At 35.7% G+C, this 27,952-nt stretch overlaps 1 protein-coding gene across 3 annotated transcripts in view; it reads left to right on the top strand.

Annotated features, from left to right (window-relative positions):
• The first annotated feature begins 2,893 nt into the window (after positions 1 to 2,893).
• Positions 2,894 to 27,952, top strand: part of AQR (aquarius intron-binding spliceosomal factor) — a 116,816-nt gene continuing 91,757 nt past the window's right edge. For 2 of the 3 annotated variants that reach the window (XM_024732461.1, XM_024732462.1), the window contains exons 1-9: positions 3,052 to 3,126; positions 5,721 to 5,777; positions 8,065 to 8,105; positions 14,307 to 14,342; positions 18,120 to 18,240; positions 20,255 to 20,395; positions 22,100 to 22,168; positions 23,223 to 23,323; positions 25,714 to 25,790. In XM_024732461.1, coding sequence (XP_024588229.1) covers positions 3,052 to 3,126; positions 5,721 to 5,777; positions 8,065 to 8,105; positions 14,307 to 14,342; positions 18,120 to 18,240; positions 20,255 to 20,395; positions 22,100 to 22,168; positions 23,223 to 23,323; positions 25,714 to 25,790 — 718 coding nt within the window. Of the gene's footprint in view, positions 3,127 to 5,720; positions 5,778 to 8,064; positions 8,106 to 14,306; positions 14,343 to 18,119; positions 18,241 to 20,254; positions 20,396 to 22,099; positions 22,169 to 23,222; positions 23,324 to 25,713; positions 25,791 to 27,952 lie in introns of all 3 variants that reach the window. The other variant, XM_024732459.1, reaches the window with a different exon arrangement.

Here is a 27,952-nt window from a genome sequence, read left to right on the forward strand (position 1 = left end):
AGGGTGGGAGTAGTAGGGGGAGCAGTGCCAAAAGAATGGAGCTGGAAGCTTGGTCAACTGCCTGAAGCCTAATTTATCTCTAGACTTTATTTATACCTATAGATTTCCTTTACTTTAAAATCAATTTGAATTAAATTTTCTTTTTCTTACTACAACAATCTGATAATGGTCACCAATGGTCTCCTAATTTCCAAACCCATGGACTTTTTGAAGTTCTTGTCCTTTTAGATTTCTTTGAAGCGTTTGACACTATTGACAATCTTGTGTTTTGAAAGTCTTGATTACCTGGTTTCTTTGCTTTCTCCCTTCCTTACTTACAAAACTCATTACAGAAAGCTTGTAAAAGAAAAGTTATAAAATGAACATATTATAATTTTAGGATGTCCAAAACCATCATTCAAAACTTGGCTAAGAGAAGTGACATGAAGAGAAGAGAGAGCAGGAAAAAGAGAGAGGGAGAGTTTGAGAGAGAGAGGAGAAAGATTATGATACTGCATTTTTTCAGAAATCTACTAGGTATTATAAATACCTAGTATTATAAATATTAATAAATATTATAAATAGTTAGATCCACATATGATCTGGAGCTTATTGGCTTAATATCCTCTTGGCCACAAAATCATAAGGTAAATTACAAATTTAACAAATGTTAATTGGCAAATAAATTGCTCATCACTGCCCAGATCTCCTCCTGCTACCTCAGACTGTGTCTCTATATATTGGAACTATCTTTTCCTTTTAAAATCTACTTCTACCTTCTGTCTTCTCTGCTGGTACAGGGTTCCACTATTCTTTCAACTGCTTAGGATGAATTTCTCTTTATTCTGTTTCTTCAGTGTCTTCCATGCTTATTCCTGCCTCTTCAATTTTACTGCCAGAACCCAAATTTAGGCCGTGTTACTTTTGCTTTAGATTTGCAATAGTCTCCCAACTGGTATTCCCATCCCCACTTTACCTATTCCAACCCATCTAACAAACTACTGAAAAGTCATCTTCCAAAAGTAGATTTCCAATCAGTCGTTTCCCATTGCCTTCCAAGATAAATACAGTCTTCTTTCTCTAGCTTTTAAGGTTTTGATATGGTAAGCCTGATGTCTCACTCCCAACTTCTCCCAGCATGACCTGCTTTCATGGCTTTATCTCTTCTATGACTATACTAGAAATATTGTCCCTGATGTTTTTGATCATCAAAATCTTATCTACCTTTCAAGATTCATCATAAAAGCTATTCAGAAAATCTTATTTTACCTCTTGTTGTATAGACTCCATTTGTAAATAAAGTGTAATTAGATACTTTATGTATTCAAAATCTGTTGCATTTAAAATTAGGATCATGCAAATTTTCATCTTTAGCTCTATAAATAAACTTTATACAATAGCAAGTAGAAGGAAAAAAGGATTCCACATTTAATTTCTATAACTACAGACACTTTTTTGTTTTTTCCTTCACAACTGTTTATTTTCAAATGGGCTATAGATGTTACAAAATTCAAAAGTTTCAAAAGGGTGTAAAATGTAAAATAAGACTTCCCTTGCTCCTGTTCTCCCCTCCCCCAGGTCCTCCTCCCTCGAGGCAACCATGTTACCGGTTTCTTGCCTGTGTTCATCCAGGGAAAGTTTACTAGAGGTACATGTTTAATTTATATATGGATTTGGGAGTGGTAGAGGTATGCATTCAAACTCAGTAATAAGAAAACATGCAATTCAATTTAAAAATGGGCAAACAATTTGAATAGAGGCTTCCACAAAGAAGATATATGGATGGCAACTAAGCACATGAACAGACATTCAACATCAGTAGTCATTAGGGAAATACAAATTAAAGCTACAGTGAGATATACCACATAACTATTAAAATGGCTAAGATTAAAAAGAATGACCACATCAAGTGTGGGTGAGAAGGAAGAGGAACTGGAACTCTCATATGCTACTGGTGTGAATATAAAATGGTACAACTACTTTGGAAAACAGGCAGTTTCTTAAAAATTTAAACATACACATACCATTTGATCCAGCTATTCCTCTCCTAGGTATTTACTTAAGAGAAAGGGAAACACATGTCTACATTAAGACATATATACACAAATGCTCTTAGCAGCATTATTTGTAGTAGTCAAAAACTGGAAACAATTCAATGTTCATCCATAGATGAGCAGATTAACAAACTGTGGTATGTCCATAAAATAGAATACTACTCAACAATAAAAAGGCACCAACTATTAACACATGCATCAACATGGATGAATCTCAAAATCATTATGTTGAGTGAAAGAAGAAAGAAAAAAGGTACATACTGTATTATTTTCATATTTATAAAATTCTATAAAAAGGATACTAATCTATACATCTATAGCGACAGAAAGCAGATGAGTGATTGCCTGAGAATGGGTGGGTAGAAATGGGATAGGGATGGATTGCAAAAGGGACTAGGAAAATTTTAGAGACATCGGATATGCTTATTATTATGACTTTGGTGATGGTTTCACATTTGTATGACTATTTTAAACAAATCAAATTTTACACCCTAAATATGTGCAGTTCATTATATGCTAATTTATATTTCCATGAATCTGTTAAAAAACAGTTAAAATCAAGCCTCGCATTCCCCGTTTAGTTTTTTTTTTTTGCACTAATACTTTTTATAGGGTTGAAAGAAATTCCAAGTCTCCCTCTCCCTCCCCGACCCTACCACAAGAAAACCTTAACCAACACCATCTACCTGGTCACTGAGACATCAATCCCGTCTCCCTGGGTGTTTTCTCTCAGCTTCCCGCTAGGGGGCAGGAGCGGGGAGGTCGAAGCCCTTGCCTCTCTAGCTCAAAACCAGCGCTTGCATGCACTTCCGGCCCCGTTCTGTTCCGCTTCTTGAAGAATGTACAATCTGTGGTACGCGTTCCCTGTGGTCTGTAAACGTTGAGGATATTCTGCTCCGCGGGTTTTTGCATCTCGGAGTTAGGCAGCCGCAGTCGCTTCTTAGCGGGAAGTGTATCAGGTTCACCGCTGCTCTGAGCGGTCCTTTGTTTTCCACTGGAGCGGAAGGAGAGTGCTGCCATGACGGCCCCTGCTCAACCCAAGAAAATCGTGGCCCCTACGGTGTCCCAGATCAACGCGGAGTTCGTGACCCAGGTGCGCTTGGGCGAGTCTGGTGTGTGTGGAGGGGTGAGGACGCTGAAGCCCCGAGGCCAGGACGTGGGATTTTTCTTGGGAACGGGAGCAGCGAGGAGGCATTCGTTTGTCAATTCATACACTCAAGTCTTTTTACTAAAGAGTACGTGCTGTGTGCCAGCAACTGTGCTAGCTGTTGGGGAGACCGTGGTGAAAGAGGCTCTGCCCCGAGGAGTTCATGTTCCAGGGGAGACAGACACATGAAAAGAAAGTTATTATGCGAGCTTTGCTCTGTTAGAGTTCGTCGCAGGAGCGATGGATTCACAGAAGGAACACCCCAGTCACCTGAGACTGGCAAGAAGGTTCCATAGCAGAGGTGATACTGAACTGAGGGTCGAAGGAGGGGTAGGCTTATTCTTAGCCTTAGAGTAACCTAGATCTTTGAAGGGAATGGTGAGAATTTGACAAGACACCTGCTCCAAATACATGCATCTACGAAGAGAGCAATCCCATGGTCAGAGAGCGTTCATTTAAAACCTGTTTATTGTGTTGCATGGTGAACCGCGATTGGCTTTGAATAGGGAAACATAGCCCTGTAGCACTGAGCAACTTTCCTAATCCTTATTTGTTGCTTTGGGTGTTGGATAAGAGTGCAAGTAGCTCTATGCAGAACTTATTACTCACTTGCTTCTTTCTTCTCTGTGCCCTGTTTCAGCAGATTTGCTAAGGCAGAAGCATAAGAGTCATTTTGAATCCTTTCTTAAAGAGTTCTAATTGCCCTTAGGATAATGACTGGAATCATTCACCTTGTTTTGTGATCTGACCCATGCTTATATCCAGTTTCCTCTTTTTTTCCCTCCTTTTCTAACAGTGTTTAGCCATACTGAACTGCATTTATTTGTGCCATGCAATCTTTCACCTCCTGGCACCTCCTTTCAACATTGTTCCCTCTACTTCATTTTCCCCCCTACCTTTTCTTATATGGTTAATTCATTGTCATTCATCTACATTAATTTGGAGAGGTTTTTCTGGACAAGTTAGACTAGAACTCCCTTTTCCCATATGCTTGAATTTTTGTGGTAAAAGTTATTAGTTTCCTCCCCTCAGGGATCTTACATTTTAGAGGGATGAGTGAGACAAATGAACAGTGTAGTTTCAGACAGTGATTATTGCTATCAGGAAAATGAAACGGCATTGTGGCAGACTGGGTGGGGTTTATGAAGAGCAGTCAGGAGAGTCCTGACTAAGACCTGAATGAGCTAAGACCTGAATGCAAAAAAGGAGCCAGTCTGGGGAAGAGCAGGGAAACAGTCCAGGGAGTAGCAAGTGGAAATGCCTTATGGTGTGTATGTAAAGAAGCCAGGAGAGCGAACTTAAGAAGTAAGAGGGAGGGTGGTATGAGATGAGGACAGAGAGTATGTAGGGGTCCTACCATTTCCCTGCCCCTCCTCCTCCATTATTTCTGAGCATCTGGCACACCTGACCAGAGAAGGGGCTTTTTAATTATTATTGAATGAGTGAGATGTAGAGGTTAAAGTTTAGTTTTAAGAAGATCAGATATCTGAACTCTGTGATCTCACTTTTTTTTTTTTTTTGCGGTACGCGGGCCTCTCACTGTTGTGGCCTCTCCCGTTGCGGAGCACAGGCTCCGGACGCGCAGGCTCAGCGGCCATGGCTCACGGGCCCAGCCGCTTCGCGGCATGTGGGATCTTCCCAAACCGGGGCACGAACCCGTGTCCCCTACATCGGCAGGCGGACTCTCAACCACTGTGCCACCAGGGAAGCCCTGATCTCACTTTTTTTAATGATGGTTAGCATTTTTTAGCAATAACGTATTTTTTAATTAAGGTATGTTCATTGATTTTTTTTTAAGACATAATGCTATTGCCACTTAATAGACTACAGTATAGTGTAAATTGTAACTTTTATATGTACTGGGAAACCAAAAAATTCATGTGACTTGCTTTATTGAGGTGGTCACTGCAATATCTCTGAGGTATCCCTGTATATGTATTTAAATTCACATTTTTCAGGTAAAACCTGCTTTGCTGAAATATAACATACTGACTCTTTTATTCTTGGTAATAACCCACTGATAAACTACAATTTTTTTTTAGGTTTTTGTTTAGGTGTGCCTGAATGTGTACTAATCACTTAAAGATTATTGTTTTGCAAATCAACATTCCTGAGGATTTTGAATCTGTTTTTTAGGACTGGCTCACCTGTTAACTAATTGCAGTCTTGGGCAGCTCATTTAATCTTTCTAGACCTGGGTTTCGTTAGCTCTGTGCTGAAGGTGTTTGACTGTGGTTATTAACTTCACCCTGTTGTTTCCATAGGAGTAGTTTAAAAAGTATGTTTTGTTTTTTTAAAATCATAGTGGCAGGGTGCCATGCAGGGCATTACTGGCATTCAGTGGATTGGGCCCGAAGATGCTCACTGGCCTGCAAGCCCATATAGTCCCCTTGGTAGGTAAATTACTCTATCACCTCGTGCTGTGCCAGTAGTGCCTTGTTAAGAAACAGCTTGTTACTGAATGATCTCAGTCTGTTAGTGGTATGAATCTGCAGTGGTATGAATCTATGACTTACTGTTTATACTGTTTACTTTTGCAGTTAGCATGTAAATACTGGGCTCCCCATATCAAGAAAAAGTCACCTTTTGATATAAAGGTAAGTATTTTTGGTTTGCAACATCCCTTTTGAATAGGTATGCTCTTTGTATCTTTTTCAAGAGCTAATTCGACAGAAGGTCTTCATAATTTTTTTAAAAGTTAAAATGAATGGTTTTCTAAACAAATAATTACTCATAATAGAAAATTTGGAAAATACAGAAGCTACACATAAGAAAATAAAAATAACTACCCAGAGATAACCTCTACTATCATTTGTTTTATTTCCTTTAAGCTTTTTAAAAAAATGTGTGTGGATTTTCCTGTTTATAGATTCTTAGATTGTTCTGATTTATCATTATTAGGTGATCACGTAATGAATATCTTCGTAAATACACATCAGTTTTCCTACAGTTTTTTTTTTTTTTTTTTGGGGTAGGCGGGCCTCTCACTGTTGTGGCCTCTCCCGTTGCGGAGCACAGGCTCCGGACGCGCAGGCTCAGCGACCATGGCTCATGGGCCCAGCCTCTCCACGGCATGTGGGATCTTCCCGGACCCGGGCACGAACCCGAGTCCCCTGGCAGGCAGACTCTCAACCACTGCGCCACCAGGGAAGCCCCTTCCTACAGTTTTTTTTGACAGTTCATCTAGGATAAAATCTATTGTTTTCTCTTTTATTTTTAGGTTGATGAACTGAAAGATCTGTAATAGTGGTGGAAGAGGTGGGAGTTGTTTAGAGAATTAGATGACTGAGGGCCAGTCATATTCAGTTAGGGAAGGGACTTAGGATTCAGGTGACACAATTTAGAATAAACGAAAGGCAGAATTCCTAATGGAGGATTAATTCTCATTGACATAGGTTCTTAAAGAGAGGTCTTACAGAGCTAACATACACGTGCCATTTAACAAGTAGTGAAGACTCGCTTTAAGTTTGCCATTGTAAATTGAATTGTGATAATCTAGGCACTCTTATCAAAACTGAACTTAATCCCAAATTTCTCACATTATTTGAGCTTCAGTGTTTTATTTATAAATATATTTTTGTTTTGCCATCAATCCCATTTTATTCATCAGGAGGATATTCATAAACTTGACATACATTAATTACTCTTAATTATCAGCCAGGTTGCTTTATCTTACTATATGCTGTTTGTGTATGTTTGTGCTTGTATATGTTGGGTCTGGGGGTTCCTAGGGTCATTTTTCATAAATAAAAATATCTTTATGACACTACTAGATTGAGTTGAACTTAATTAGATCAAGGTTTTTAGACATTAAATTTATATTCAGATCATTTTAGTTAACACTAGATGAAGCTCTGTATAAGCTGGTATTTAAAGAAGATTATACCCTTCATTTTATTATTTAATTTGGATTTTGATAAACAGAAAAGCAATGACAGAAAATTTCATACAAATTCAAGACTTGCTTGCCTCATTGTCTTCCTCCCTTTACCACCCACAAACATTTATTTGAGAAGTATACTTTGAGCAGTAAAAGACATAGTTGCCATAAAATAATATTATATTATACCATGTTAAAGTACTTCATAATTTTAGAGTAAGTTGTTTTTTAACTACTCTTGTCACTAGCACTACTATTACTTCTGCTACTGATAACTATTATTAAAGGCTTACCACGTGCCAGGACCTGTACTGAATTCTTTACATGTGTTGTCTTATAGCAACCCCATGGGGTACTTATTATTAGATCCTTTTTGTATACTGGGAAACTGAGCCTTAGAGCAGTCATGCATTTGCAAAGGTTGTAGTCTCCACCAGTAAAGGTGGATGGTTTGAACCAGGCTTCCAACCCCAGAACCTGAATTCTTATGTATTATACCATCCTACCCACCCTAACCCAAGTAAGTGGAAATTCTGAGGTTTTATCATATGTGCTTGGAAAACAGGATGTAATGATTAGATTTGCTTCTGTTATGTCTTTGCACTTTCAGTTTACTTTCTGGTTTTTGAAAGCACTTTGTTAAAACTCTTAGGTGGAGCCTGATAACATTTATATACTTTGTTAAGTTTTAAAAAATATCCTGATCTTGTGAATTTTTATTTTCCCTAGAAATGAAATAAATACATCATTTTAATAATTATTTCTAGAATTATTTTTATTTAGATACATTTTATTATTTATTTTTTCCTACTACTTTGTTATTTTACATTTTGAGGGATATAATGGGATTATAAAAAATCTCTTAAATATTATTTCAATAGCAGTGATATTTGATAGCTTTCCTAAACCACCTTGTTTTGTGTAATCTCAGTAATTGAAAACTCTCAATTTAGAGTCTGAAAAAAAGTTATTTGGGATATTAAACATTTTTATATTTTTAACAGGTGATTGAAGATATATATGAGAAAGAAATTGTCAAATCAAGGTAGGAATGAGTTTAATTTTCATACATAGGAAGTAGATGGGACTAACTTGGATCTCATTTGAACTTCTAAACTAAATGTAATCATAAACTTGGAACTTTCCTTTTTTTGATTTGGTCATCAAGGAGATGGTGACTAGAAAAACTGTATCTAGCTGCTGAAGAGGCATAAGATATTTTTTTGCCTTTTAATTTTTGGCTCATATTAGAGGGATTAAGTTCTTTAGGGTTTATTTTGTTTTTGAAGGAATGTGAGGAAGAGTAAATATGGAGATTTAAAAATTTCAGTTCAACTAATACTAATTTTCTTATTTTCTGATAAATCTTTTTGAAAGATTATTTAAAAATTGGAAAAGTAAAATATACATGATAATAATTAAATACAAAATAATATGCATTTTGTACATAATGTACAAACTATATATAATAAAAATTAAAATTATTTTGAACAGTACACAGAAAGGGTAAGTTTCAGTACATCTTCTTCCCTGTCCCTTAACCCTCAGTTTCTTTACTTATGTATACATCTGTTCCAGTTCCCTACCCCTGTGATTTTTTTTAAAACAGCAAAGTTTATACTCTACATGCCATTCTGCATCATGACTTTTTTTTTTTAAACAATGTGTCTTGGGCATATTTCCATATCTGCACCTGTAGATATATATGCCCAATGAGTATTTTAAAAGGTAACTAACTGTTTTAATATGAAATAGAAACATTTGTGTTATGAATGTCATAGACCTTATAAAATCTCAAATTTTATTTTTTTCATGTGTTTGAGTCTTAGGAGGTAAATTTTACTAAATATTGTAAAGGCAGTGTCAAAATAAGAGGCGAGTCATTTTTTTAAAAAATTTATTTATTTATTTATTTATGTTTGGCTGTGTTGGGTCTTCGTTGCTGTGTGCGGGCTTTCTCCAGTTGCAGCGAGCGGGGGGCTACTCTCCGTTGCAGTGCTCAGGCTTCTCATTGTGGTGGCTTCTCTTGTTGTGGAGCACTGGCTCTAAGTGCGCAGGCTCCAGAAGTTGTGGTGTGGGGGCTCAGTAGTTGTGGCTTGCAGGCTCTAGAGCGCAGGCTCAGTAGTTGTGGCGCACAGGCTTAGTTGCTCTGTGGCATGTGGGATCTTCCCGGTTCAGTGCTCGAACCTGTGTTGCCTGCATTGGCAGGCGGATTCTCAACCACCAGACCACCAGGGAAATCCCTGTGCAAACTATTTTAAGAAATAGGTTTTCGGGCAAAATGAAGACAAGAAGAATCTAAGAATGCAAACAACATAAGTAAAAGCACTTAAAAATAAAAGACTGTTTTACTGACATTGATGATTAATGTCAGCATGTGGGATCTTCCCAGACCAGGGCTCGAACCCATGCCCCTGCATTGGCAGGCAGATTCTTAACCACTGTGCCACCAGGGAAGTCCTCTAGTTCTTTTGTTTTAGCAATCTCTTCTTGAGCCTGTAGAAGTAGGTCGGGCCAAAGACCATGTTAAGGTTTGTTTGTTTGTTTGTTTGTTTGTTTGTTTTAAATTTGAAGAGAAGTAGGAAACCAGTGAAGCATGGTGGTGGTATTTTAAAATTTTGGAGGGAGCAAGAGGCAGGAAATTAGTTAGGTGAATATTGTTGTAGTCAGATTGAAGATAATGATGGCATGGACTAGCATGGAAAGTTGAGATAGAGAAGAGTTACCAATCTGAGAGATAGACGTGCTTGGTGGTTGGATGTGGTGAACGCAGGAAGGGAGGGATCAAGGATGACTCCAGAATTTTGGGCAAAGGTTGTCAGGTGATTAGGTGCCATTACTGACTTTTGCTGTTGTTGTTGGTGGTGGGATTGGGTGTAGATCACTAGTCGCTTTTGGAAATGTTGAATTCTAACCACTAAAGAGCTATAGAGAGAGATGTAGAATAAGCAGTTAGGTATTTAGGTGTAGAGTTCTGAAGAGAGGATTGGGTTGAGCCTACTTTGTATCAACCACCATTTCAATGCTAAGGGTGCATCAGTGAACATGGCAGATGAAGCCTCTAATACTCAAGAAGCTGTGTTCTAATTCTTATCTGGACAGACAAAATATATACATATATATGCATACATATATATATATATATATTCAGTATCAGCAGGTAGTAAGTGCTATGAATTAAAGTGGGATTAGGGTATAGCGACAGGACTGCTATTTTAGATTGATGATCAGGCAAAGATCCTCTCTTAGAGTGAATTAAGTCAGAAAGAGAAAAACAAATATCGTACATTAACACATATATGTGGAATCTAGAAAAATGGTGTAGATGAACGTATTGGCAAAGCAGAAATAGAGACACACACGTAGAGAACAGACGTATGGACACCAAGGGGGGACAGCGGGGGGTGGGATGAATCGGGAGATTGGGGTTGACATATATACACTACTGTGTATAAAATTGATAACTAATGAGAACAGAATGTGTAGCACAAGGAGCTCTACTCATTGCTCTGTGGTGACCTAAATGGGAAGGAAATCCAAAAAGAAGGGGATATATGTATACGTATAGCTGATTCACTTTGCTGTACAGCAGAAACTAACACAACATTGTAAAGCAGCTATACTCCAATAAAAGAAAAAAAAGATATCACATTTGAGCAGATATGTAACATATGACTTGTTGGTTGAAAGTGGGTATGGAGGAGATTGCCTGAGGAAAGTAAACTGAAGATGAGTGGGGAGATAAATTCTAGGACCCTTTTTTATTATATATTAAGGATATACCAATCTGGAATTTACCTTGAACTTTCAGAGCTAGTTCTCTGCCTCTTTGTAGAACAGGGTTTCACTCCAATGGATTGCTTAGGGTTATGGGTTTTTTTAAATTTAAACCTTTGCTACTAATATTGCTTCCTTGAATATAATTTTTATATAATTAACAACTAAAAGCTGCTGGTGATTTTTAAGTTACGTAGACTTGGCTAAGTCATTTTTAATTGCTGAAAGTAGTAACAGTCGTTGGCGGGGCGCCCTAAGTCTTATCATGGCACTCTTAACAGCCATATTCTCACCTTGTACACATTTAAACACTTGAATAAAAGTGACCTGATTGCATTTTGCCCCCAAATTTCTAAGTTCAAAAAGTTAAATAATGCACCTGTGTAGCACAAAAACTGTAGTGTATACTTAAAAATTTAAATGACCATATTTTTTAGACTAGTGCCTTGTGGAAGCTGTTTTGCAGAGTTATATGCTCGTAGCTTCTTCATTATTGGGGAATGGATTAATGTAAGATTTATTAACTTGTTTGTAGGCTATCAAAATAGGCAGTTTATAGCCATAAGGCACTCTTAATATGATACCTTAAGGTTCTTATAATATACATGTTTTTGTACATCATCCCTATTTCCCTAGGAGGCATCTGGGAATTAAATCAATCAGTTCTTATATTCTTATGATATAAATGATCACTTCTAGAATCTCAAAATTAGGTAGATCTTAAAATACCATATTGTTCAGTCCCCATTGTAGTGTGTGGTATATTACACAAAAGATTCATATTTGCTATCCTTACCATTATCAGATTTGGTGAATTTGTCTTAATGTATTTTTATCTGTTTGATTTTAAAATATTAAAAGTAACAGTAATTGTCATTTCTGGAGTGCTTACTATGTGCCAGCTTCTGATCTCAGCACATTGTATATAGCAGCGTATTTATCCTCACAACAATTCTGTGATAGGTACCGTTATCCTCATTTTATGGATGATGAAACTGAGGTATAGAGAGATTAAGTAACTAGCCCAAGATATTTTACCATAGATACAGACAGCGCCAGGTTATTAAATCCTTGTTCTCTGGCTCTTATCCAATACTCTGTTCTTAAATAGGACAGGGTCCATTTGCCCTTTAGGAGTCTCTTAACCCACACACTTTGGTATGATTATTAATCCTGTTAATCCAAGTGATTTTTACACTGAAAGGAAAAAAGGGATGACTTTTAGAGCAGTTTACTTTTGCCAGTGTTTATATTTCTTTTTATTAAAAATGTTTAAACCTCTTTACTATGAAATTAACAGAAAGCACATAAAATGTACATAAACATTTAGCCTTCTGAATTTTTACCACCACTGAGTTAAAAAAAAACAACCTTTTAGCATCCCACAAACCCTTATGTGTCCTTTGCTATATCATTTAAATATGTAAGTATGCAAACGTGAACACTATAGTTTAGTTTTGCTTGGTTTTAAACTTTAAATAAATGGAATCACATGATATGTACTCTTGTGGCTGGCTTCCTTTGTTCACAATTATTTTTTGATTTTTTACTCATCTGTTTAACAATAAATCTGGAGTAGGTAGTTCAGAAGTTCATAATGTGAGGGTCTTTGTCAGCCTTTTAACAAACTCTCTGGCTTTCCCTATGTGGTTGCAAAGGGGCTGCCACAGCTCCAGACCTCATGTTTTCACACAACCATATCCCAAGAGAGATAGCAGAGGGCAGTTATAGCAGCAAAAAAAAAAAAACCCTTTGCCTACCCCTCCCCACTCTTTTTTTTTTAATCAAATTTAATCACCCAGTTAACAATACAGTTAATAGACCCAATGTATTGTACATAAATTATCCAGCTTTGGGAGGATTTAATGAAATGCTTGTTAAACCCTTGACCAGAGTCAGGCTTTACAAAGCATGCTCTCAGTAAATATTGGTAACTTAATAAAATAACCATCCCCAAATCCTTTATTTATATTTCTCATTATTTCTTATACTTTTCATCCTTATCTTTAAAGATTTTCTGGCATAATATCTAGTCTCTAGACCTATTTTTATATCTTATATGTATACCTTTAGTTAAGTTCTTTATCTGTCTCAGAAAGTTTACTGGCAGAAGTGTAAAACCCCCAATTTAATGAATACCACCAAGATTGCTATAAGAGAAATTGAGTGTTTTTGCATTATCTTGACCCATCAAAACTGATTTTTCACTTGTCCAGTCATCCACAGGAAAAAAAAAGAAATTGACCACTTCACCTCTTTTGTATATGAGGAAACTGGGTCCCAGGGTGTTTAAAGATGTTGCCAAGGTAACACTAAATCGTGACTAGAATACTGATCTATCTCGTGAGCCAAGATTTTCTTTCTTTCATCAATGAGGTCCTATTTGTGGCTGAAGAAATTAAGGGTGCAGGTATTTGCATAGCAGGGCCTGAATTCTGTTATCCAACACACATGTAAAGTGAAATGCCTGCAGCTGGAGATCTAGAGTGTACCACACAGCTCTTGTATCCTCTCAGTGGCTTTGCTGGCTGTAGAAGCCAGTGCCTTGGCAGTGTTTTGTCTTTGTGCTGTTGCACAGTTAAATCCTTTATTTCATTCTCACTAAAGTTCTCTGACATTGCTTGCTCAGTGAAACTATTTAAGAGATCAGAAATCAGTGGAATAGGATTTTGACAGGATAATGGTCTCTTGGGGTATTATAAATTTATAATGCATACTGATTTAATTTTCAAAGCTGGAGGCTAATATCCAGTGGCATGGTTCTGGTCTGGCTACTTTATTGTCAATATACAAAATGATAAAACTAAATTAGTGGTTGTTTGAACCTACCTTTGGAAGGATACCCTGTAACTACTGCATCATTTATCCATATAAAACAAAACACTCTGATTTTTAAAGTATATAAAGAGATATCTGATATTCCCTCCACAATTTTCTAATATTTTAAACTTAATGTCAAGGCTACAGAAGCCTGATTCCCATGTTTGTGATATAGATACATGTGTCCCTTGTGCTTATAGGAGGGCATGATTTCAGCAGAATGTTTTCATTTGATTATTAAATGGAAGAATGTTAATCAGTGCTTAAGAAATTGAGACAGGCTAGCTTTTGGCAGTTGTGATCTAATATTATGAATATTGATGAGCACTTGTGTTTTGATTAAAATTACTTGGCTTATTAATCTATGTGTTGTATCCTCATATGTCATGGTGCTGATTGTGTTTGTTATATGGGTAGGATATAAGTAACTGTTCTTAGACAGTTTTTTAAAATAAAATAAACTACCTGAAACAAAATACAAACAAAAAATAAAAAGAAAATTTGCTTTTTTCAATGCATAAGTAAATATAATTATTCTGATATGTGAGTCAATATTAAAACAAGATTCCAAAATACATCTGCATTAGTAACTCAGAAATGTTTATTTTCTCTATTTAAATATTTTTACTATTTATTTTTATATTTTTAGGTTTGCCATCAGAAAGATAATGCTCTTGGAATTTAGGTGAGTTTAAAGGCTTTACTTTGATGAAGTTAAAGATGACAGCGTGACTTAACTTTTAGCGAAGTTTTCTGTACATTTCTGTGAGTGGATAAGAAAATAATTATAAATTTTAAAAGATTTATATTTTTGTGATTGGCTTATTTTGGAATATGTGTATGATAGCCTTTGTTTTCAAAGATGATGTTCCATTATTAGTGTAACTTGTATTTTGAGTTGTTTTTCACTAATTAAGATAGTGTGTGCTGAGCAATTTCTGAACTCTTCTTTGGTTCCTCTAGTGATAATGGGAGTAAATTGGAATGCATTCTGTAGCCATTTTTTCCTTCCAGGCTAACTTGTTATTACTAAGCCAGCATTGTTCTGACCTAAGCCACTGATAAATATTTCAGATGAAGAGAATATATAATTTTTAGGTTACAATTTAGATTATATTACAACCAGGTGTGGCCAGTGGGCTGGAAGTAAAAGCCAAGGTTGCTGTTGATGATAGTAGTATCTGCCATTTATTGAACCTTGTGCTAGGCACATTGTTAAACATTTTACATACAGAGCACTCACAGAAACCCTGCAAAGTCAGTATTCTACTCTCCACTTAGTGAAGGAGGAAACTGAGGTCAGAGCAGTTATTTGTTAAAGATAATGCATTTAAGTAATTGGCAGAGCTGGGATGCCAATGTCTGATGCCAAAGCTCCTGGTTTTTCCACTTCTCCACACTTCTTGAGGTCTAGTCTGCATCAGAAGTCAGTCTCTATTAACAACTGTTTCTCCCTACATACACTGATATGATCCTCACAAAAATGTCATGATGAAGGTGTTCTTATTATTTTTACAGAGAGAAATTGAAGTTTATAGCTATGAATTAACTTGTAAATATACTCCTGCTATATCCTAAGAACTGTATTGTCACTGAATACTTGATCTCATTTAATCCTCATAATAATCCCAGTAAGAGCTTTCTTATTTTATAGAGAGCACTGAGGCTAGAAATTGGGTCCATCTGGCCCTTAGATTAATATGCCCTTTTCATCATATCATGCCATCTTTCAGAAGGAAAGTAAATAAAAATCAAGAGGATGCTGATATATGATTAGGATAAAGCCAGAATTCTATGGTCCTGGCAAATATCAGATACCAAGAGAATTGCAGGAACTGAAGAAGAAAGCAGCAGAGCATATTGAAGGCATCAGTGACAGTGAAAGTTTTTTTTTTTTTTTTTACCATGGCTCATGGGCGCAGCCGCTCGGCGGCATGTAGGATCCTCCCGGATCAGGGCACGAACCCATGTCCCCTGCATCGGCAGGCGGACTCCCAACCATTGCGCCACCAGGGAAGCCCAGTGAAAGATTTTTAATAACTGAAAAAGGGGGTTGTTACCTTCCAGGAACTTTTATGTATAATAATTTCTGGGTTAGAATGCCATTTTCTCTGTGCCAGCCTCCAGACATAATGAGTCTCAAGTTTGTAATAGAGATAATTGATGGTCTCTTGCTAGAGTGAAAACTGAGATGGCATGGAGGAGGTGCCTGGGTACAGGAGAGTGAACTGAATCTTTGATGAAATGCGTAAGAGGGACGTGTTATTATATAGATTACATTTGCTGTGATTGCCAAAATAAAATCAAGGAATTCTTGAACAGTCCTTAAGTTTGGATTAAAGAGATGTAGTTTGGAGTCAGTTCTGTATCATGTGTATATCATGGAGATAACTGCATCATCTTGGGCAAATCATTGATGCTAATATTCTCAGATTCATCATCTGAAAAATGTAAAGAATAGGTTTGGAGTTTGCTGTGTAGTCAGATAATACCCAAGACATTACTGTTAAAAACTGTGGCAAGACAATGATATCTGTGGGGCATCTGGCAGGAACAAATAAAAAGATACTCTGAAAGGATGTGTATTCCAACTCTACTGCAAAAAGAATCCTGCAGCTAAAACCCTGGTAAAGATGAGTTCAAACTCCCAATTACAAAGCACATTAAAGCAAGATTTAGTTGAAACAATAAAGAATAGAATTAGATATCCCCCAGAAAATCCCAGGTAATTATATAATTGATACACACTGTCCAATCATGTTTAAAATTATTATGGGTATAAAAGAACACATAGAATATGTGAACAAGAAACAGGACACTAAAAATGGACAGTTTGGGGGAAAATGAAAATAAAAATCATTGATTAAAAACTCAATGGGCAAATTAAATAGATGAGACACAGCTAAAGAGGGAATTAATGAATGGGGATTTAGAGCTGAGGAAATTAACAAATAATAGCAAAGAGAAATAAAGATGGAAAGTGTACAAGGCAATTAAGAGATCTAGATGCTAGAATGAGAAGATCCATTAGGAGTTTCAGAAGAGATTTAGAAAGAATGAAGGAGTGTCATTTTAGAAGAGATGATGGTTAAGAATTTTCTACAGTTGAAACATATGAGTCTTTTAGATTCAGGAAGTATATATAGCAAATTGTGAACAGAGGAACAGTGACAGGGTAAAGATCTTCAAATCTGCTGGAGAGAAAAAGACAGATTACTCAAAGAGGAAGAAGAACAAATTGATTGTAGACTTCTCAATTGTAATGATAGAGAAGATAGTAGTATGAGACTAGTACATAGAAGAAAAGTAGAACTATCAACTTAGAAAGAATTCTATCACCAGCTAAACTACCATGAAATGAAGAGATTTCAGACAGATTCACATTAACAGACTTGGTAATGGAAGTTCTAAAGGGCATAATTCAGGAAAAAATTTAAGCTTATAAGAAAGGAATGATATGAAGTTTCATGAATTTTATTTATGAAAGAGTAGTCTCTAACTTGGAGCCTTTTGGCCATTGTTTAGGATAAAATACTATTTACCGGTTTCCTAGGCTCTTGCAAATTAAGCAAGAATGATTGCTAAAGATAGACCCATAGAAATACCAGTGTGAGCAGACCTTTGAAGCAGAAGAGAAAGTAGAAAAATTATATGCTATAGCAGAATCTAAAATGCATAATTCTGCGTGTGTGTGCAAGTATGTGCACGTGCACTTGTAACCAATTGAAAAGTAATACGTGTGGAGTGATTTAAAATGGGAACAAAAAGTCCTTCTTTTTTGCATTAGTGCTTGAGAGTATTTTACAACCCCGTACAGTAACTGATGTTTATAATTACTCTGAATAAGAAATGGCTAAGCTTTGTTTTAGAAATCAGAAATACTTACTTCGTTTAGGAATATTTTCACCAAAGTCTTAGAGTAAGAATTTTGGCATCTTGAGGGGGAAATGCCAGTTACCTTGAAAACTGACTTATGTTGAATACCTTGTAAATTAAGTAACAAATCCTCTTTTTGATTTGTTAAGTCTCTTAGTTTCCAGAAATCATTTGGTCCTGATGTGAGTTCATATTAATTTCTCAGATACATTTATCTGTGAAGCTGCCCATCATATCATTCCATTTTAGAGCTGATATTTGCCAAATATTTTTATTTTTTACTCCACGAAATGCCTTAGATAAGGGAATATCCAGTGCTCTAATGGTGATAATTATATATATCAATAACCTTTGAGGTCTTCCTGCTTTAAAAGTATAAGACTCATTCTCCAAAGCCACATTTGCTACATATGTTTATAGTAGGTAGCACTGACCTACATTATAGGTAAATTTGTGAAGGATTCTCAAACTATAAATATAGATTTTCAAAAAGTTATAAATAATTAGGCTTTTTCAGGGGAGTGATATATTACAAAGAAGTGGTGGTAACTAATGAAATATTCTATGCCTTTTCATTCTTCCACAGCCAGTATCTTGAAAATTACCTGTGGATGAATTATTCTCCAGAAGTGTCCAGCAAAGCCTATTTAATGTCAATCTGCTGTATGGTGAATGAGAAGTTCAGAGAAAATGTCCCTGCATGGGAGGTAACAGATTTAAATTACTTCATAGCTTTCTTACTGTGCTCACTTAAGCCATTACAAAGTAGCACACTTTTTACCAATAGTAAATAATGTTTTTAGAACAAAACTTTATCCAATAATAAATTCAGTGTTGAGAAAAAGAATGGATGTATGAAAAATAATATTAGATTTGTTTCGGTTTCAATACTTTCTTTAAACTAATTTACTGAGAATTGAAAGATGAATGTGGAGTTATTTTTCTGCTTTGAACTTAAAACAGAGTGGCATGAGTTATAAAGACTTTTACATCAGATAAAGTAAAATTTATATTAAGTAGCACAAACAGATAATGCTTAAATGAGATATTTTTCAGTGCCTTGTTTCACAGCAGGGGGTATATATTTGTAGTTTTATGTGAATAAAGTAGTGTTTCCAAAGTTGAGACAGATATATTGTAATTTCAGTTTTCTCTTTGTCTCTGATTTGGGATCTGTTTTCCCTTTTTGACATTTCTAATAGACTGACATTTTCTCTTTGTGCTACTGTAGTATAGGCTTGATCAGCTAGTAGAGATCCAAAATTTTGGCTTTCTTTGGCCACCATGAAATGGTCAGGTTATCAAAAGAGTTTCTTCCCCTCCAGTCATACTTTTTTAAATAAGGAAAGGCATGGGTACTTGTCATCTCTTTTGAGGGGATGGTCTCCAAAATGAAAAGGTGTTAACATTCTTTAAGATAAAACCATGGACATTTCACTGAAATATTCATTAAGTGACAACCATCATATGGCAGATTAGAACCCAGAGTAAACTAAGGGCCTTGTGTCTTATTGAGAGATCTTAGGGATTTCTTGAAGTTGCTTCGAACTACCAAAGGAAGGGAGAGGGAAGCCAGAGAATGACTTGATCAGTTTGCAGGTTATACAAACCACTTTGGTGATTAGAGCTTGAAACAGAGAAAAGACAATACAGATAAAAGAGAAGAGGTTACACACAGGTTTGGAAAGTAGAATTGATTAGACTTGATAATTGAAGTAGCTTTAGCTGGGAGAGGTATTATTTCCAATAACCTTCCAGGCTTGGGCAACTGAATGTAAAAGATGAGAGTGCCATTTACCAAGATAGGTAGAAGAGGGTTGAGAAATACTTTGGAGGGTACAAAATTATTGAATTGAGTTTTGGACTTACTGAGTTTAAATTGCTTTTGGAATATCTAGGTGAAATTGTTTAGTAGACAAAGGAATCTAAGGGTCTAGAGAAACCTGGACTGAAAATGTGTATTTAGAATCATTAGCATATGGTAGTTGAAGTAATGGGAGGGGGAAAAGAAGAATGAGGCTAGAACCCTAGGAACACTGGTCTGTAAAGTGACAAAGGAGGAGGAGCCTTCAGCACATTGAAAAGGGGTTGAGTGTTGCTAAGAGTCCTTTGCACTTGACAGCTGTAACAACTTCAGGGAGTGCTGTGGGTGGAAACCTGTTGTAGGGAAGTAAGTGAAAACAGCTAGTGTAGGCCACACATTTGGAGCACATGCCTATGAAAGAAGGGAGAGGTAAGTAACAGAAAGAAACTAGGTGGGGAGGTAGATCACAGAGAGGCTTGAATATATTTACATTATTTACCTTTTTTTTTTAACATGTTAAGAGTAAAGAGAATATAAAGGAAAGGCTGTCTTTGAGATTAGAGTGGGAAGACTTTAGTTTTTGCTAAAGATGTTGTTTCTTTTGTTTAAATTAGAAGAGTTAAAACACTTTAGATCTTTAATAAGAAAACAAAGCCTAAGCTAATTACCAGCCTAATCCTTGAAGAAAAAATAAAGGAATTGAAGCCATTATTTTATTAGCTGAACGGTTCTGCAACTCTCACATAGTCCTGCCAGAAACCTATGTTTGACTTGCTACCGTTAATAAGAAAGCAAATAATGTTTTTGTAATTATTAGGTATTGTTAATGGACTACTAAAAAGTCCACCAGTGTTTGCTTAAAGGAGAAAAAGAGGTGAGCAAGCCGTTTCAAAATGAATTTTTCTTTTTCTTTTCAGACTTTTAAGAAGAAGCCAGATGACTTCCCATTCTTTTTCAAGTGTATCTTGAAAGCAGCATTAGCTGAAACTGATGGTGAATTTTCACTCCATGAACAGACAGTCTTATTGCTTTTTCTTGATCATTGCTTCAATAGTTTGGTAATTTTACTTTATCTTTTGGGGAAACTCAAGTTTTCTTGTTCTTTTCAGTTGAATGTAGATGAGATTACCTCTGTAGCCAAGTCTTCATAGTAGTGGGGAATGAGGATAATGCTAACAGCTTGATTTCAGCCCCTTCTCAGTAAAATCTTTTTATAAGATCTGTTTGCTTTTTAATAGATTTAGACTTGATCACTCCTTTTCTCTATCTAGCCTCTAAGTAAAATGATAATAAGAGCTGAAGTTCTCCAGACGTAGAGCAGCAAAGAGTCTAATATGAACATTGAGTAATGAGATCTGTGTGTGTAAGCTATACACAGAAACATGGTTTTTCATTACTTCTCAGTCATACTTCATGCATAAGCTGGCAGGTCAGCAGGAGAGTTATGTTTTGAGTTGACTGTGTAGGGGTGGTTATGGATGATCTTTGAAAGTCTTTTGGGTTGTGTATGATACTTTTCATTCTTCGTAGGATTGTCTTCTAAAAACTTAATATTTACCGTAATTACTATTTCACTCGTGCTTCTCTACTGTGGTTATCTGAAGGTATATACCTATTTATTTAAAGATAGGTGCTTCTGAATTGGTAGTGCATTTAGACCCGTACAGGAGAATGCATGGGGTTTTCTCTTTCCCTGAAAACAGTCTTGGTAGATGGATGATTATTATCTGTTTCCATGTAGTACCTCATATGGATCTTGTAAAGACATAAGAAAAAGATTTATGATACGTCACTATTATCTCTTTAACATTTATTAAATTTAAAAAAGCAAATATAAATAAATGTGATTCCTTGTCAGCAATTGAACAAAACCAAGGTTTAATTAGTATTAGTAGTTTGGTGCTAGGTTTAATTAACTTAAAGCTAGCTTATTATTGAAATACTTTATTTTTTTCAGCTTACCATCAGTTCTCATTATTTGAGGTAGCTACACTCTATAAAAAAGCTGTGAACACTGAATTAGCTATAACTGAACCATTGCTCTTGGGGAAAATACAGGGTTAGGTTCATGCAAGCCTCTGGTCACAACAAACTGATCAGCGTATAACTGTTTTATGTGTTTCTGTTTAAAGTCACCTTATGTAATATATGTTGTTGATTCATTAACATTGAACTCGTGGTCAACAGTGCTGTAACTTAGAACAAACCTTATCTAACACACATATTTCCTCTCTAAGGCACATCACAGCCTTCTAACGCCCAGGAACACTGGACGACACTTCAATCCTGTGCTTGGGGCCATTTTAAATAGCAAAATCACCAACAAAAAAACACAATAATGTGAAAAAGTAGCACTAAATAGACCAAAAAAAGATGCTAGTGTATAATATGAGAGTTGAAGCAAGAAGGCAGAGCATCGCCTTGTCCAGCCTCAGCTGGAAATGTATGTGTTGGGCAGCTCACGTTTTTCTCTGCTCTGCTGACAATGAATGACAGCAAAAGCATCGGGAATATTGAATTGGGGATTACAAATACATTTTTGCAGGTGGATGAATTCACAAATGTGGAATCTACAAATAATGAGGCTTGACTGTATCTTTTTTAAAAAGTATTGAACTTCTTAATAATAAAATATCATTAATTTGAAAGTACTGATGGCATGTTTTCCCCCAGGACTTAAAAAGGCAGTACGCGCCTTATGTAAAGACTTAGGTTAAAGTGCTGGTGTGTTTATATACTTGGTTTCTTCATGCTTTAAACAGGAAGTAGACTTGATACGGAGTCAAGTACAGCAGCTTATCTCCCTCCCAATGTGGATGGGCTTACAGCCTGTAAGTATCTAATTTCAGAAACTTACATATATTTATAAGTGGAACATGTGGTTTTAGACTGTGTAGCTTTAATATGGATATAAAATGGTAGCTAAAAGTCCCCTTTCCTGCTTACAAAATTTGTCTAATTTACTATGCATTAACTTATCATAGATGTAGTTTTTTCCATTTTAAAGTTTTTATATGTAAGCTAGCATACGTTTCACCTGATTTCATTATTGTAAGGTGAAATAAGGTAATATCTATTGTGCTCAGAGAGGAGTTAATTTAGTAAAATATTATTACTCGTGTATATGTCTTTGGATGAGACTAAATACAGACTTGAATTTTTTATTTTTCTTGACTGGAATGTACATACAGCTATAGGAGAAGATCAGAATTATGTTTAGTATTGGCAACTTCATTTTTCTCATCAAATTCCTGTTGGGTAATATGTGCCAGTATCAAATTAACAGATCTTAGGGAATGAAGTTAAAACTATCAAATTTCAGTATAATACTGTATTCAGAATTCCATTTCCTGCTCTTGGGTGGTTTAGTAGATGCCCAGATAAGCAAGCTCATTCATAGGTACCAGTTGATGAAGGTGAAAACAGGCACGTATAAATAATTAATACTAAGTTAAAAATAGATAAGTGCAGTAAGAAAGAATGTTGTGGTGTGGACATTTCCTTATTGTGATAGCTCTTTTATGTTCATTGTTTCAGACCCTTTTTTTGAACTTTAATACTCCTAAATGTTAATGCTCATTTTTCAAATTGAAGTCCTTAATTTTAGAAATAAGAAAAAAATGTATTATTGAGCTTAAAATCTTGGCTAGAAAAGGCAGTTTCTTTTGTCTTATTTTTTTCTATTAACGAGTGTCAGAATTGAACAGTTCTTTAAAATATAGGTATTCGTTTCTTAGTTTTCAGGTTTTGTCATGTTGCTTTCTGGTTTTATCCCATTGTTCTATATTATATCCATACATTAGAAAACTACCTAATAGTTGATCTAATCTTTATCCTTGTAAGCTTTGGGGTTACTGATAATTTAATGTCACATCACTCTTTCAGGCACGATTGGAATTAGAATTAAAAAAGACACCTAAACTAAGAAAATTCTGGAACTTGATTAAAAAGAATGATGAAAAGATGGATCCAGAAACAAGAGAACAGTATGTTGCCAAAGCTTTGTTCCATGTTGGTTTCTTATGCTGGGCTGTGAGTCTTAGATATTGCTGACTTGACTTGTTGTTTCCTTTACATACTGCTGAACCAAATAAATGATTAAGAAGCACTTAGACTATCATAGGAATATTTTTCTCAAAGGTCCAAGGGAGAAGCCAAAACTTCACCACGTTTTTCTCCTTTCCCTTATCTCTGCTCCAGTCGTAAGTGTATCACTGGGTCTTCCCCTTGCCTGTTGTCCATCATGGTCTCTGTCGTGGATGGTTCTCAGTTTTCTTCACAATCTGCAGGCTATCATTCCAACTTACCTTTCTTTTTCTTACTCCTGCACTCTTAACAATGACTAATACACTCCATTTTATACAGTTCATTCATTCCATAAATATTGAGTGTTTATTATTTTGCTGAGTACTATTATAGGTATAGGGGTTGTGGCAGAGAAGAAAATGGAAAGTAATTCCTGCTCTTGTGGAGCTTACATTCTAGTTGCGGAAGGCAACAAATAACAGGTGAATTATATGGTATATTATATGGTGGTCCATGCTAAGGAGAAAAATAAATCAAGTATAACAATTAAGGAAGCAGATGAGGGTTGCAGGGTATTTTAATAGTAAGTATTACCAATTGGATAAAAGTCTAGTAGCAAGCATTTATTTCATCAAGCAAAGTGCTGTTAGTAGGACACAGGGGAAGAATCTGTATACTCTAAGAGATTTGTTCCTCTCTCTCTTTGAGGCTAGCTGGTCTAACTCTGCTCTTGCCTTATTTACTCTCTGACTCTTCCAGCAGTGATCCTTTTTCTTTCTTCATCTTTAAGTGCTCTTTCCACTCACTATTTTTTCCCTCTGCTTACATGCTTAGGACTCGCTCCCCTTGGGCCTATGATAACTTCTTCTGACTCTATTTTTTCCTCCACTTAGGAGAGTAGTCTGTATACACCTGTAGATAGTAACTGAAGTCATGAGTATGAGTGAGATTATGTAGTGAGTATGTAAACTATGAAAAGAGGGTTGAGGACGAAAAGAAGTGAAGCTTGGAGTTATGCTGGTGATTACTGAAAATGAGAAGAACTGAAAAAAGCTGGATATCAGAGAAACAAGTTTGGGAGTAAGGAGGTGAGAGCTATAAGGACAGGATATTAGGGTCAGAATAGGAATATCCTTTCTTTAACTTCGAACTCCAGTCTCATCTCTTCCATGGTATCTTTCTAACCAATAGCCTCTTGATTGGGCTAATTACATGATATCTTTGCATTATTTGACTACTTCTAAAATATTTAAACTCTCTCTTCCCGTTACCTCAGTACGATTTAATTCCAAATCGATAGACTACTCATTGTTTTGTGAACATTCCTTCCCTAACTACCCTTTCCACTCTACTCCACTTAATTGAAGGGTAACCTTCTAAATGCTCTTCCACACCAACTACTTTAGGCCACAGTGCTTTCTTCTTCTGAACTCCTAAAACAGAATGTGTTTCTTATTGAAACATCGGGTCTTTTCATAATGATTAGACTATGTATAGTTGTTTAGAGTATAGGTTCTACAATCAGACTTAACTAGGTTTCACACTCACCTGCCGTGTAAATTTGGACAAGTTACTGTACCTCCTTGAGCCTCAGTGTGAAATCAAGACAATAGTACCTGTTTCGTAGGACTATCGTCAGTATGAGACTATTTTGTATGATGTACTTAACACAGCTCACATCCTGGCACAGTAAGTGCTCAGTTAATGTCAGCCAGTTTTATTAATGCTGGCTTGTGCTATTAATTATATTTTATGACTTGTCATTTCAAGTATATTTTAGTCATTCTCCTCCTTTTTATTTCCACCAGGACTGGCATAATCAGTTGTAGCCATCCAGTACCTTATGATTTTTTTTTGATTAGTTGGTACATAGTGCATCTTAAATTAGTAATGAGTAAAAAGTTGTTTTTTAAACTAACATTTAATTTTTATACATCGTAATACTCTATTGTGTTTAATAGTTTAAACATATTAAAGTATGTAATTGCTTATCTCATTTTAACTACATACTTAAATGTTAGATTTTTTGTGATTCAAGAGAAGACTGTAAATGAAACTTTGAAAACTTTCTAGTTCTGACCTTTAAATCACAAGTGAAAACTTTTACAGTAAGAAGATAGAGATGCTTTCTTGGCTGGTTTATTAGGCCAGTAATGAGGCTCTTCTTTCCTTCATGTAGTGCTATATTTACATTCAAAGAAGAAGCTGTGTGTTTAAATTATGGTCCTGATTTCAGAGAGAAATGGAACATTTTGAACAGTGTAAGAAAGGCTGTTCAGCATTTGAATTTTACTTTTGAAATAATTATTTCTCAAAAATAATTTGGTCACTTTGTTCTCTCTGATTTTAGAGCCTATCAAGAAAGAAGATTTCTTTCACAGCTCATCCAGAAGTTTATCTCTGTGCTGAAGTCAGTTCCACTTTCTGGTAACTATCTTCCTCTTCTCAGCTCATTTGTGAAGTTACCATTTAGATGCCCATATAGTATTTACTAATCTTTAGTCTAAAAACTGATATGTATGATATGTCATTGGTTATTAATATTTTATTTTCTAACTGGAATATAATCTAAGAACAATGCTGTAGGTGTACCATATTTATATGCACCAGAGATTATAGCATATATATGAATCAGATTGTAGCTTTGTTTAAACTGAAATACAACAATTATTTACTTATAAATGTTGCCGCCTCCCAGCCCCCCCCCCCCCCCCAAGAAATTCAGTGATGAGTAGATACTAATGCTATAAATGCTAATTTATGGTACCTGATTTGGGGTATAATATCAGTATTACTACCAGCATCAGTATAAAGAAAAAATTGTCATATGCTTGTAATCTATATCACTTAATATTTGTGTATTTAAATCTTTCAGTTAAGAACCTTAAACCTGGAAAGAGGATGTAGATTTGGTTTCCTTGGCACAAATAGTAATAATGAGAACCAGTAATGTCTGTAACAATTAGGGTCATAAAAATTGATGTCATCTTGGGAATTCCTTCATGGTCCAGTGTGTAGGACTCAGTGCTTTCACTGCTGCGGGCCTGGGTTTGATCCCTGGTCGGGGAGCTAAGATCCCACAAGCCACGCAGCATGCCCAAAAAAAAAAGTTGATGTCACGTAGAAAGGTTTGAAAGTCAAGTAAATACAACAATATAGGACCTGCAGTAATTTTAACATCCTATAAACTACTAACTGTTGCCATTGTCATAATATATTGTCAGAAAACAAAATTTCTTAGATTGATCTTGAGCTTTAATCAAAATTTGTTAACTTTCTGGCAAAGGAACCAACAAGGTGACGAAAATAATGTGCCAGTTCAGAGAGGGCATAAAAACAGATAGAATATATAGTTAGGAAACAGAAAACTAATTTATAAAAGAGTAAAAAAGATTGTGTGTAGTTTCATTTTACAGGGTCATTACAGACAACCTGTCCATATCAATTGTTATAAAGGAAATCTGTGTAGGATGGTCTGAGATGTCAGGACTGCTATCAGAAGAAAGGAAAAATACACAATACACATAAAAAGCAAACAATAAGGATATATTGATGTCTGAAACTGAAATAACAGGGCTTCAGCTCTGAAGAATTATGCCTAGTAGGGCCAATTAGTGTAAAAATATGCTGTTTTATCCACCAGAACTCAGAAATTGAGTACCAAGCATCACGTTCTAATTTTAAATAGGCCATTGCCGGTAATTTTCTCAAGCAATAAATAAAAATACAAATACAGCTCTTGTTCACTTTTAAAATTTTGGACAAAATTATTTTCCTTTGACAGTAATAAGGAAGAAAAGATACAACAGAGGACCGATTTGAATGGATTTAATTTAAAAGTCGCTCCTTTAAATTCTTTAGTTTTAGTGGCTGTGTGACCTAGACTATGTCTCAGAAAACCTGGATTCCAGTTCTAACCAGCCATTACTTTGTTCTATACTTTTATCAAGTCATTTTCCTCTGGTCCTCAGTTTCTTACCTGGAAAATGAAGAGCTAGTACAGATGTTCTCTGAGGTCTTTTCCAGCTGTGAAATTCTACAGTTATGTTATTTTAGGGTTTGGATTATGGGCATGTGTTAGTTACAAAAGTATTCATATTTCTTTCTTCACATAAAGCCTTCTATTTTCCTGTATGCTACAAGTAAAAGAGTGGATTTATTTAAGCATTTGTAGGATGCCTTCTACAGGTCTAGCACTGCTTTATTTGCTGCTGGGAGTCCTTAGCCTAGGGATCCTGAAATTATCTCCTTTTCAATTGAAACAGTCTTGTCAGGTTGGTTTCAGCTGGTAAAATAGCAGAACATTTTCTGACATTAGAAAAAAAAGACATTTGTAATCCGAAAGCATGTCATGTCACAAGGTTGTAATTCTTTTAAAAACAAAAATGTTTTTAAAAATAGTACATTAATGCTCATGAATAACACAAGATAGTGATTTAAAAAATATTTTATTGCTCTATGTGTCATTGACATTTTAATGGCAGTTAATACATGTACAATGAAAAAAAGTCACAAAAATTGTCCCTTTAATTAGTTTGTTTTGTATCTTCCCCACCCATTTTCTGTGCATTTTAAAGATATATATATAT

The sequence above is a fragment of the Neophocaena asiaeorientalis genome, unplaced genomic scaffold (assembly GCF_003031525.2).
Source record: "Neophocaena asiaeorientalis asiaeorientalis breed wild unplaced genomic scaffold, Neophocaena_asiaeorientalis_V1.1 scaffold119, whole genome shotgun sequence".
Taxonomy (NCBI): Eukaryota; Metazoa; Chordata; class Mammalia; order Artiodactyla; family Phocoenidae; genus Neophocaena; species Neophocaena asiaeorientalis.